The sequence below is a fragment of the Delphinapterus leucas genome, chromosome 14 (assembly GCF_059928025.1).
Source record: "Delphinapterus leucas isolate spDelLeu-1000000601 "Yukka" chromosome 14, BTC_Dleu_Yukka2, whole genome shotgun sequence".
In the NCBI taxonomy this organism is placed as follows: Eukaryota; Metazoa; Chordata; class Mammalia; order Artiodactyla; family Monodontidae; genus Delphinapterus; species Delphinapterus leucas.
This window is the reverse complement of record NC_143142.1, coordinates 21108099-21121085: the sequence shown is the minus strand read 5'-3', so window position 1 is coordinate 21121085 and position 12987 is coordinate 21108099. Positions and strand designations below refer to the sequence as shown.

The 12987-nt window shown below is 42.0% G+C and overlaps 1 protein-coding gene across 2 annotated transcripts in view; it reads left to right on the top strand.

The window, feature by feature from the left end:
- Positions 1-10603, top strand: part of PITPNB (phosphatidylinositol transfer protein beta) — a 61833-nt gene extending 51230 nt beyond the window's left edge. Inside the window, exons 9-12 of one of the 2 annotated variants that reach the window (XM_022550654.3) lie at positions 1752-1862; positions 3664-3786; positions 7365-7450; positions 8629-10603. In XM_022550654.3, the coding sequence (XP_022406362.1) occupies positions 1752-1862; positions 3664-3786; positions 7365-7412 (282 nt within the window). In that variant the 3' untranslated portion in view covers positions 7413-7450; positions 8629-10603. The remainder of the gene's footprint in view (positions 1-1751; positions 1863-3663; positions 3787-7364; positions 7451-8628) is intronic. The other variant, XM_089894643.1, reaches the window with a different exon arrangement.
- The last annotated feature ends 2384 nt before the right edge of the window (positions 10604-12987 follow it).

The following is a 12987-nucleotide window of genomic DNA, read 5'->3' as shown; positions in this document are numbered from 1 at the left end:
GAGTTTACTGGACGGCCCTTCCCCTAGACCATACCTGCAGTCCGCCTCTGCCACCTGGGATTCTTTGAACCATACCTGCCCTCCATGCTAGACTGGGAGCCCCAGAGGCAGGTTGGTGGCTGCCTTTGCTCTGGGCCCGTCCCAGGCTCTCTCCTCGGTCAGCTCGGGAGCGGATCGGTCTCCCGCATATACCACCTTGGGAGAACAGTGGTGCTAAGTGGGTCCGTGGTGAAGACACTGATGTGTGCGGTGAGCTCCTGGTTCACCCCTCCCCCACCACTCACCCCTCTCCCCCGAGTAAACATGCTAGTATATTGTGCTTACTAGGACAGTAGCCTGCACTGAGTTTCACAGAAATCATCAGCAATACTATAGCTTGCAATCCCCCACCCACCCAGTTTTTATAATGAAAAATTTCAGAAGCAGCCATAAAAACTGAAAGAATAGAACAGTAAACACCTCCATCTAGACTGGACAGTTGTTAGCACTTTGCCGTATTTGTTTTTTCCCTCCTCTTCTCCCTTTTCTGCCTCCTCTCTCTCCTTCTGTCTACCTATTTATTTACTTATTTATTTATTTATGCTGAACCTAAAAATCCAGAGTAAGTTTTTATACTCTGGGCCTAGGGTGACATGTTTTGAGGATCCAAATTCTAATTGCTTTTTCATGTTTTCTTATGAAAGTAAATTGCGAACATTTTATTTTATTTTTTTCTGTCCACATAGTCCCCCCTCTCTCTCCCTTGCTCTTTTTTTTTTTTTAATATTTTTCCTTTTTTACCCTAACTCCTGATTTGATTCCCTACTTCATTTAAACTATGAGTTGTAATCATTTATGGAAGTTAAAGTCCGGATGTATGGGATTTGCCTTCAAATACTTGATAATTATAGATCACTTTTGCTGCTACATCCCTTTAAATGTCCCCGCTTTTGGTTGAAAAATACCTCAGTTAATAAACAGTGCCCCAGACTTCCCTGGTGGTGCAGTGGTTAAGAATCTGCCTGCCAATGCAGGGGACACGGGTTCGGGCCCTGGTCCGGGAAGATCCCACATGCTGCGGAGCAACTAAGCCTGTGCACCACAACTACTGAGCCTGCGTGCCTGCGCTCTAGAGCCCGCGAGCCACAACCACTGAAGCCCACGCACCTAGAGCCCGTGCTCTGCAACAAGAGAAGCCACCGCAATGAGAAGCCTGTGTACCGCAATGAAGAGTAGCCCCTGCTCACTGCAATTAGAGAAAGCCCGCAGCAATGAAGACCCAACAGAGCCAAAAATAAAAATAAATTTTTTGAAAAACACAAAAAACAGTGCCCCTCCACTTGCCAGTGTTTGAAGACAAGAAGACGACTAATCTTCCTCATGGTTTTTTTATTGAGGCTCAATAAAATGGAGGAGACCTCACCACATCCACGGTGGGAGTGCGATAACGGTGCTATGAGAAGCTTTACGTATTAAAGGCTCACTACTGATATGATGTGAATTGAATTTGGTGTTTAATCTGAAATATGAATAGTGTAATTTGAGGCGGAGCACTGTGCCTATTAAATTGTAGAGCCAGGAAGTAACTTGGTCTGTGGAAGGAGGGTTTGCAGCAGGGGAATACTGCTGCTTTTGCTAAAATGATTTCAAATTTCCAAATACCTGAATTAAACACATATGAGATGGTAATTTTCTTCATGTACGTCTGTGATGTTGTTACACAACAGTCAATTTTAAGTCACGATTGCCCATTTTCAATTTTCCTCATGCAGAAGGAGCTGGCAAGCAACCCTGACTGTCCTCAGATGTGTGCCTATAAGCTGGTGACCATCAAATTCAAGTGGTGGGGACTGCAAAGCAAAGTAGAAAACTTCATTCAGAAGGTAAAGTCTGTTCAGAGGATGGTGACTTAAATTTAGGTTAAGAGTTGAAGAAGCTATTAATGGTGTATTTTCTCTTTTGCCACTTTTTCCTTCTCGTTTAGGTGAAATTATTGCCCCTCTGTGTAATTCCTCTCTGCCCTCCTTTTTCTGCCTACAAACAGCAAAAACAGATGCCAGCAGAGGTTTTAAGGGGCTTTCTTTGGAGAAAAGCATAGCGGTTTTTGGTGCAAAGTGCTTTTCTGATGGTTTGCCCAGCTCTTCTGTAGAGCGCCCTTTCCACGTCCAGCATGTCTCCAAGGGTACCCGGGGTCCTGGCACTGGCTGGAGGGAGAGGCCATGCCTTGATGTTGAGGCTCCTCTGTCCCAGCTCGGCTGATAGCCCCTGCACACAGGTCTCTCCTGACACACACTTTCTGTGCCCTGTGCACTTTCCACCTTCTGGTGGGATGTCTTCTTCAGAGATCCTCACTGAGAATAGTTACGCTGAACCTAGGGTGACATAATCTGAGGATCCAAATTCTAATTACCTCTTTTTTATGTCTTCTTTATTCAACTGAAAGTAACACAAGTATTTTGATGTAGAAAGAGGGGAGAATTGCAGTTGCATAGAAACACATGGTTGTAAACGTGTGAGAAACATGGAAAGTTTCTTTGGTATTTAATTTTCCTATAGGGTGAATAGTTCATTCCATTATCATTATATAGAGGCCCCTGTTATATCTCTGAACTTCCCACAACTAGTTGCATCTGAGTTTCACTGTAACTTTTCTACTTTTAAACTGTAACTGCTCTAACATTTTTTTTAAAAAAGGATGTTATACATATAGCTGATTCACTTTGTTATACAGCAGAAACTAACACAACATTGTAAAGCAATTATACTCCAATAAGATGTTTAAAAAAAAAAAAAAAGGATCTTAAAGTGCTGGAAACTTTCATTATTCTTGGGCCTGCTTGCTGTTGGCCACAGTAGGCACTCTGTAAATACTGGCTTCTTTTCTTCCTCTTGGATCACAATAATAGATTAACAATCCAGTTCTGATAAATAGAAGGTACACATGTAATTGATAAAGTCCATCCTGTTCATGGAAAAAAAAATTTAAGTCAATTGTCCAAATGTACTAAAGTATTCACTGTTCATTGTACTTTTCTCGCTTCTTGGGAAAGTGTAGTAAAACTTAAATAATCCAGCAGTTAAAGCCACTAATTATATATCTTAAAGCCACTAAATATATATATGTGTGTGTGTGTGTGTGTGTGTGTGTGTGTATATGTATCTAGTAACAATAGAGCAGAAAAATTAATGGAGAGTATATAAGAATTCTTAATTTAATAAAACATTTTATTCTAAAGAACCCAGGACTCTCTTCTTTAAGTACATGTTGTATTCTACATCACAATATTTCTTTGAATTGCAGAGAAGTTAAGAATGACAGTGTATGGTTTTATAGCAGAAGAAATCAAGTTGACCTTTAGTCACTGACATTAGAAAAAGGTAAAACTAAGTCGGGTCTAGCAGGAGTTCGTGTTGGATCAGAATGCCCACCACATTTGTTTTCAGTTTCTGGTAAATCATTCTGCTTTTGCAAGGAGGATTGTTTCACATTTCAAAGGGAGATTTTTCTTTTTATTTTGTTTTACAAAATGTTAATAGGATGGAATTAAGATTTTCACTAATTGAAATAGTGGTCTTTTCAAACCAAGAATATGTAGATTTCATGGGTTAATTGGGGCATATAAAGTTAATATGTTATGTTAGAGTTTTGCCATCTTATAATCATTTTCTTCTTTGTTTTAAAAGCAAGAAAAAAGGATATTTACAAACTTTCATCGCCAGCTTTTTTGTTGGATTGACAAGTGGATTGATCTGACAATGGAAGACATTAGGAGAATGGAAGATGAAACTCAGAAAGAACTAGAAACAGTAAGACTTCCCATTCTGGGGAAATTCTCTACTTTCCCCTTTCTAAAACTGTGTGCTTAATAAGTATAGACTTAAAATTAGGAAAAGTGTTATTGAAAGCCATTTCTTAATCTCTGTATCCTCAAAATCAAAATCCAGTTTCTTAGACACTAATATCCTTTTATTCCGATTTCTCTTTTGTTGAGCATCTTTCGTGAAAGTAAATTAGAACTTTGTTGATCCAGAATTCGTTACGTGTAAAATGTTCAGTGGTCTTGTATTCTTTTTCATGCATTGGTTGTCCATGCTGGTGCCTGGTTCGCAGTCCTTTTAGGCATTCACTTTATCAGGCCAAGTTGCCTTTGTCATTTTGTTATCGCAGTAAGTTATTAATGCTAGCACAGTAAGTCCTAGTTCCCTATTCTGTAGATAAGATAAGGCTAGTAGTATTGTCATTGATTGCAGAAGTGCCTCCTCCCATCCCACAACTAGCAGTGTCTCCTTATTTCTTACAAGCTTTAGGCAGAAATTCAGGTGATCCTTGGGCTGGAGGTCTGCATGCCGTTTCTCAAAGTTAAGCCCACCCCAGCTCCTCCTGCACCAGAGAGTCGGCCCTGCAGCTCAAGAGCACCCCCTTTCTCCCAGAGTGGTTTCTTCCCCGACTTACTCTTGCATGCGTCTGGTTTTGCTTTTGCTCTGGGCTGCGCTTCTTTTCTGTTGGAAGTAAGGCCCCACGGGGGAAGTAAACCCGAGGAATGTCCAGGGTAGGCTGTGGTTTCCACGCAGGCATCCAGAGTCCTGCCAGCAGTCCCAGTTTGGGAAGCCCCGTGGGCGGGCGGGAGTGTTTCACGAACGCCTGTGTGTGAGGCAGGAACTCCATTTAATCACAGGAGAATGGCAACAAATCAGGTTCTTTGGCACAGAAGGAAATCTATTTGTCTGGCACATAGCATTGTAAAGAATCTGTGTTTAAAATTGCTTACTTTTGGTGATTACAGCAGATCTGCTTCTAATTAGCTTTATACAAACCTTCTGAGAGGACCAGGACATATTTTCTTTATAAGGCAATAAAATGTTTTAACCTTATCTTATACATAAAGTAAACTTTAAGCAGCCTCCAGCTTATGAATGGATTTTGTTCCAAACGTTTTTAAGTTCAGTTTTTGAGATTTGGAACATGTTTTCCCATAGTGACAACATTATAAATTGGGGTTTGGTTTGCAGGCCAGACAATAGAGGCCTCTCTGACCTCAATTTCTCATACTAATAGTATGGCTCTGAGTTCTAGATCTTGGGAGTAAGGTGATAGGATGGCAAGCATGGAAGACCATCCCTTACACCCTTATTTTTAGGCTGGCCCCAGGCAAAATATTTAAACAGACAAGAGTAAGTCGTGGGTACTTGCTACCTTCCTTCCAATGCCTCTCTCCCACTTTTGTCTTCCCTTTCTCAAGAGTCAGGTTCCCTTCTCTGAGCAGCACCCCTCACCACCACCGAGTCTTAGTCCCTTTCCTCCTGCCTTGCCTGGTTTTGCTCCTTCCAGGTGCTCCAGGCTCCAGTAATAGCTGCCACCTCTGCCTCCAACCCCTCCAAGCAGCCGGTGTCAGCTGAACATCAAGAAGAAAGCAGCAGGATTACACACTCATTCCCACTAAGCTTACGGTACAGCCTTGGCATCTCCAAAAAACGATTTGCCAACACCAAGAAGAAACAGGAAATGGACTTATATTTATTGATTCGAACTCTCAGGAAGGAGGCTTTCATTTGGTTTTGATTTCTATGCTGAAGGCCCATCCATAGCACGAGGAAGAGTGGTGATGGCTGAAGGGGTAACGAATGGAGCCCTCCCTGGTTTGGGCTCTGGACCCCTCGGACGGAACTTGGCCGAGGCCTTGTCTTCCCCCAGGGGAGTGCTTACTTCCCTCACAAGTTTTTAGTCTCAAGGTGCCTGAACACAGCGCCAACGGGAGAGCCCTGACAGGAGGTGGTGACGCAGAGGGCCTGCAGGCTCAGCTGCTTCTCCATGCACATCTGTTACTTGTGAGTTGGGAATCGCACTCGAAAAGAAGGTGTAAGAAATGTTACACAGAAGCCCAGTTTATTAGAAAGCATCATTATTGTATCCACATGGCTTAAACTGACAAATTCCCTCATAAAGTTGGTAGAAATCTGTCATTGGTTCAGGGTTGGGAATCCATGGCAGTTTCTTTGTTAAATATTTCAAAAATACTTCAAGTCAAATTGCAGGGTTAAATGCGGATCATCTTAATGTTAAAGCCCATTTATTTTGTTCTAGGTCACTGGGGAGTGCTTTATTCCACATCCCATTGCTGCTGCTCTGAGTCCTAACAGTTGGTTTGTGAGCATCTCAGTCTGGGCAGCATCATGCCCACAGGCCAAAACGCCTACCCAGAAAACACCTGCCTCCTCAGGAGGCGTAACATTTTCAAGTCCTCTTCACCACGGAGGAATTTCCCCTTTTCTTGAGGTCCTGTTTCCCTGACACCTGATGATAGAATTTGATGTGTTATAATTCTCTTCTTAACTCACAAATATCTGAAGAATTGGATTTCTTTCAAATGGGTTTTGGCCCTGGAGAGAAGGCGTAGCATCTCAAGAGGTTAGGCATGAGAGGAATGCCCCTGCCTGTAATCCTGAAGAGGAATACTGGGGTTAGGCCCAGCAACTGAAGGAGTACTTAGGGCAACGTTATGCCTGTTCTCAACTGGACCTTCAGGAGGGGTCGGGAGAGGGGGGAAGGGTTGAGCTTCAGAAATGTGTTTATTACATGTGTTCCTTTTCTGTCCATTCTTTTCTAATTTTCTCATTGAATTGTCTCTAGGCCGTTGTTGTGAATGCCTGTCTTTTCTGATGCCTGTCCTTGTGTCCATTGTTTCTCATACATTGTTCCTGTGTTCGCTTGTTCTTCCTTTTGTCCTCCCTCTTTTTAATAAACTTCCTGTAAAGAACTCCTTCGAGGGACACTGGTCTCAGAAGCCAGAGGTGGCCACGCCTCATGGCTTCCTGTCTGGTCCAGGGACTATGAAAAGGTGAACCAGACCATCGGGGCATTTTCTCACACTGTATTAGTGAACAGTTCATTTACCCTGGCTATCTTTGATAATTTCACATCATCAGTCTGCAGGCTTTTGTTTCCTAGATTAGAGAATAGATACATTTTTTGTGCTGTGGTAAGAAAAGCCTTTTGCAAGATTTACTTTAGATCAAGGTAACTATAGAAGGGCCTCAGAACTTTTTTTTTTTTTTTTTTTTTTTTTTGCGGTACGCAGGCCTCTCACTGTTGTGGCCTCTCCCGTTGCGGAGCACAGGCTCCGGACGCGCAGGCACGGGCCTAGCCGCTCCGCAGCATGTGGGATCTTCCCGGACCGGGGCGTGAACCCGTGTCCCCTGCCTCGGCAGGCGGACTCTCAACCACTGCGCCACCAGGGAAGCCCTGGAACTTCATTTTTAATGTGGATATGCTTGTAAATAGGCAGCGGTCATTTCACAATCTCGTCTAGATCTTTTTTCTCCCCTTGCTTACTAACCCAATTTAGAGTCTGTGATTTCAGCAGCTCATGATTTTATTTTACATTTAGATGCGTAAGAAGGGTTCCGTCCGAGGCACGTCGGCTGCTGATGTCTAGATGAGTCCCCTGTAGGGTCAGAGACAATATCAAACTGTGTAAGTGAAGACCTGGGTAAAAAGAATGTTTAAAAACCAATACCTTTTTGGTAATGGGTAGTTAACTTGCTGAGTGGAGACAACATATTAAGTATGGTTTAATTTTTAGAATGTAAGAGATATATATTTCAGACATCGACAGTGAACACCTGAGTTATTCTGTAAGAATTTTATCTGTGGAAGAGGTTGAATTTAGTAATCCTAAGTTAGTTCTTAGTGTTATGGGTTAGAATCCAGCTGCCAAGTACGCTTACTCATCGTGCAGCACTGTCCTAGAAACCAGCTGAGTTTTCATCCATAGCCAGTTATTGACCTATTTCTCACTAGGACCATTTGTGGTTAGTAAGGAAATATGTAAAAACATTTAAAGTCAAAGATCCTTCATCCCATGCCATAAGGGCCAATCTCAATAATTCATTTTAGTTGACAATTTTTGAATATCAGGAAGTCTTCCTTCATGTTGACTTTTCAGTCTTTATATTTAGCTTTAATATGTGTAAATGCACTGTTTTTTGTTTACAGTGTGAAATATTTCTATGGTCTTATTTCTTTCACACAGATTTACATGCCTAGATAAGAGATTTTCCTAGAGGGGAAAAAAAGAGCCTCAGAATCTACCCCACATATTGAAACCAGGATGAAAAACAAAAATCGGCAGTACACTGTCATTTGTTAATATTGAGCTATGTTTATTGAGAAAAATGACAAGACAGAACACACTTCTTACCCCACTGTTTCTTGGCTGCCCCCTGACGTGTGCTACCTGCTCTTTAATTATTGAACACCGGAGAAAAGAAATGTTCAGTCCTGAAGAAAAATACCAAATAAGAATGGATGAACTCTGCCAGGATTCCTCCAAAGCCCTTTTCTTAAAATTTAGTGTTCATTTACAATTTTTTTTAAATTTATTATTACTTTCACTAAGGTCTTCTGAGTTTCTATGATTTATTTCTGCTTCTAATTTATTTTCCCTCTATGAAACAAAATATTATGCCCTTAGTAAGACCAGAATCAAGAGATTAAACGTTAAAATTGCAGTAGTTGGGGTGCATTGTCTGCCAGAAGTTTTGTTACACTGAGGATTTTTTTCCAAGAGAATGTTTGTGACAAGCCGCGGTCTAACATTTTTTGCGTCTCTCTGTATTTTAACGCATTGCACTGTCTCGCTTTCCTTACAGTTACGTAATCAAGGTCAAGTAAGGGGAACAAGTGCAGCCAGTGATGAGTGAAGAAGAATCTGACCATGTCTCGCAGTGTTGACGTTTCCCAGACGTGTGCTTGTGGTTATGTGCCCACAGGCACAGGTCCCAACCACGTGTGTATATATGTGTGTCTATCTGTAGCTGTATATAAAACGCATGTAGAGCTGCAGATCAAAATACACACACTAGTGTATATATGTACATACATACTGAAGGGATTCGTACAATTTCTCCAAAGTACTGTACCTATCTTCAGCAAGAATGCAAAAGAAAATATTTTCAATATATATCCCTGGAACAGATTTTAATAATTATCAGAGTAATACCATTGATGGACGAATTGACTGCAGTGTAGTACTAGCTGGTATGTTTCATAAATGGCAAGTTGTGGACCAATATATATATATGTAGCCTTTTATTACTTTTCTCTTCTTTTAAATCAGTCTCTTATAAATTTTAATTCTAGTGCCATAATCAACAGATTCCCACAGAAAAATTTATTAGAAATCTTTTGGTATTCCAAGGAATTTGGAATGTAACTCTGAATGTATTCATAATCATTTATTTCTGGGTTTTCATTATCATACAGCCAAACTGGATAATATCTATTAGTAAGTAGTAGAGTTACAGACCAATTTTTACTTGTTTGCCCCAAGGAAAAGATCCTTTTAAAAAAAATTCCATTTTTTATTGGAGTTTTGTATGTTGAATTTCAAGTATTTTTCTACATCAAGTCTAGCAAAAATGGAAATGACAGTCTGTGATTTATAACAAACACTATACAATTTTCAGGCTTCTGTTAGGCAAAGAAAGAAATTGATAAAGAAATTAATAGGATTGTAGGCTGTTTAGAAAAATTGGACGTACAGCACTTCCATGGAGTCTTGTTTCTGAAATGACTGCTTTCTGAAATTACAGCTTGGAAACTATGCAAAGGATCTCGATTCCTCACAGCTTACACGGTAGAATATAGATAGTGATGACATTTTGCTCTTTTCATGTTGAAATATACTTTAAGGGGGAGATGCTGCCTTTGAGATAAGAAGAGGTTCAGAGGCAGCATGAGGCTTGTCTGCGCATGGTTAGGAGGCCCTGCCAGGGGCCAGCGCAGTTCCACCCGTTGGGATGTGCTCTCAAGTAGGATGTCATTAGAACATATCCTGAAAAAACATCATGAAAATGACGGTTAGAAGCTGCTGCCCCTTTTTTCTTTCTTTTTTCCTTTTTTTTAAAGAAAGGAACAATAGCTAGGTAAGATTTTTATTATCTTTCTCTGTCCAAATCCAGTTTTTCTCCTGTCAGTCCTGGGAGCTTGAATAGAGTGATATTGTTGAAGCCTTCAAGTCACAAACCATCTTCTTTAACCTCCCGTCCCTCCTACAGCACACAAGCCCCTACGTGGTCATATCACATTAGTAATCTGATTTGCTGACAGTCCTGCCCTCCCTGCTCCTTGTTTTCCCACGACCTGTGTCCCCACTGAAGCGATCACAGTGACTTAGACAAGGATGTTTAGGATCACTCCTGCGCTGTGGTACCCTTTATCCTCAGCTGCAGACCCCACGTCGCACATGTCCTCTGTGTACTCAGGATCAAGACTGATGTTTACTCTCTGGGCACCGTTGTAGGATAGGTTTTGTCAAAGCATAATCATTGTCCGCAAAGTGATGCCAGGAAGATTATTGCTCATTTTGTGAAATAAAAAGTCTAGCCTTCTCCTTTTAATGAACTTAACTCTCGCTGGCGTCTGTAGCATCATTGAGAGCTTAGACGCACACGGAAATGAGAGCCCAGCGCATGGATTTTAATGTTTTTCTAACAACTGTGGAGATTTGAGGGAATGTGTGGTGAATGTAAAATATCTAGTTTACTTGGCAGTCTCTTGTGTAAATTACAGTAAAACAAAGTAAATGAAATTTAAACAAAAAATAAATTTGATCACAAAATGCCACTTGTGTGCCTGAGTGGTTGTTTCCCTGACGCCACGTCTGGTTTAGAACACTGTGGATGACTTCTCTGCTGTTTTTTCAAGAATTCTCTAATTTGCAGCACTACCACTCTGGGAAAAAAATTTTTTTTTTAATTTGTCCTTAAAATCTGAGCAGTAAAGAAGGATTATATATTAGTCTCAGGGGTTTTTAAAAACTATTCTTAAAGGGGAAAAATAAGGAAAATCCATAGTATTTTTTAAATTACTCAGTAAGCATTTTGCTGTTAGATTCTGCTCATTTCAAGATCGTGGCTTTTTGGTTTGGGGCCATGTTTTACATCTCTTTTAGGACTTGGTCACTTCCAATCTTCCAGTTTTGGACACGTAACAACTATTTTCTTGTGGTGCCAACTTACATTCTAGAGCGGTTCAGCCTCCAGAGAAGTGGCCAGGTATCTGGATGGATTTAATAAAATGTTTTATTTCCAGGGTGTTCTTGTGTTTGCTTTCTGAGGTGATTTTCTTAGTGTTTTATTTCAGAGAGTGTTTGCATTCACGTGGACCGTCTGTCATTCGTGCGTTCAGCAGTGTGAGCTGAGCTCTTCCACGCCCAGTACTCGGGTCCCCTGGAGGTGCCAGAGTGAGCAGCAGTGCAGAGTCCAGGGTGGGAGACAGACGTGTTAAGAGGTAGATGACAGCTCGGTCTGATTAAGTAGTCGTTTGACAGTAGAGAATTGGTGGAGAGAGATCTTAAGACGTCATCCACATCGTACAGATGAGAAAGCAAAAGTCCAGGCCAAAGGCAGCTTGGCAGTGGGGACCCTTGGAGCCCCCTTCCTGGCCCCTCGCCGAGTCTTGGACTCCTTTTCTGTCACTGGGGCCCTGGTACCCTGTAGTGTTCAGGGTCAGCTGAGGCACTGTATCCTCTAGCACGTGTTGTGTCCTCTTCAGTGTGATTTCTTCCCTCCCGTTCTATCCATTTACCAAACTGCCTCCTGGTTGATCTAAAAATCACTGTGGACCTAACACCTGGCTTTTAAATAGCTCACTTTTCTCTCCCCTTTTCAACTCGCTAAGCTGTAAAGTTTCACAGCCCAACCTCCCCTTCAGATCTTGTTTCTGAGGAAGTAAGAGACATTTATTAACAGTTGTTTTGTCCATTTCCCCTCAGCAGTCGAGTTGACAAGAGGTCGGCATAGGATTCCCTGTTCCTGACCATTTGGAAGGAGAATGTTCTGACTGTTGTTAGACCCTCACACCTGATACCATTGAGAGCCACTGAATGTTAGGAGGTAGAGTTCAGTGGGTCCAAAATCTGATTTTTTTCAATGCTGCCCTCGCTGTCAGCTTTAGAGTTTGGCACTTCACGTGATTGGAGGGAGGGAGGGAAGGTGCTGGGGGATAGGTTAAAGATCGTCCTACTGATCCTGGAGCACCTACAGGGTGTGCTTCCTAGGAACCTTGCCAACATCACTTGGGGTTATGTTTTCTGACTTGGATATATTAAACAACAGTGATCCCTTCAAAACCAGTTCTTAAACCAGATTGGATTAGGGAAAGTAGAAAATTTTGAGTTCTGTTATGCTAGGGCTACTGGTTCAAAAAAAATTCAGCATGTGTCAATCAGAGGTTCTCAACATTGGCTCCACTTAGAATCATGGGGGCAGCCTTTAAAAATACCGTTGCCCACCAGTTGCCTTTCTGTGGCTCGGGTTCAGTGTGCCCTGTTTTCAAAGGCCAGGGAGAGAGCTTAGAGAATTCCTGCTCCTGGAAGATCATCGAGAAGACCTTCTCTCCAAGTAATCAGACTCCTGCCCATTCTTCAAAGCCCAGGGCAGCCTTTCTTAACCTGGAGTGACCTCTAGCAGTCTACACCCCTCCCTTGGCTCTTAACAGACTGCCGCCTTGGTTAATACATCTGTATGTTTTGCTTCCCAAGTGAGCTCAGGAACTCCTCATGGGCAGGAGTCACAGTTGTACCCCAGAATCACCTCTCCCGATGGAAAGTTTGACTCTGAAACTGATCCTTTTGTCCACAACAGATTCCTGCCTATGCTGTGCAAGGCCCCCTTTGAGTCCTGGGGTTAGAGTGGAGGGGAGTATGATGAAAAATTCAGTAAGATCAGATTTCTGCCCTCAGAGAATCAAATCCTGACAGCCAGCTGCAGCAGGAGGTGGCAGTTCTGGTAGCTCAGGGTACTAAGTACGTTGAGAGAACAGACGAGGGAGCTCCAGGTCCGCATTCCCTCCTCACTTTCCCAGACATTAACAGGAGCTTTGGTAGACTCTTCAAACTGAAGGAGTCTAAGACCAAACTCTTAAGTCTTTCCTCTTTCCCCTAAATGTACTTCTTTCTCCCATCAGTTAACTGTGTCACTCGCTGTGCTGCCCAAGCTAGAAATCCT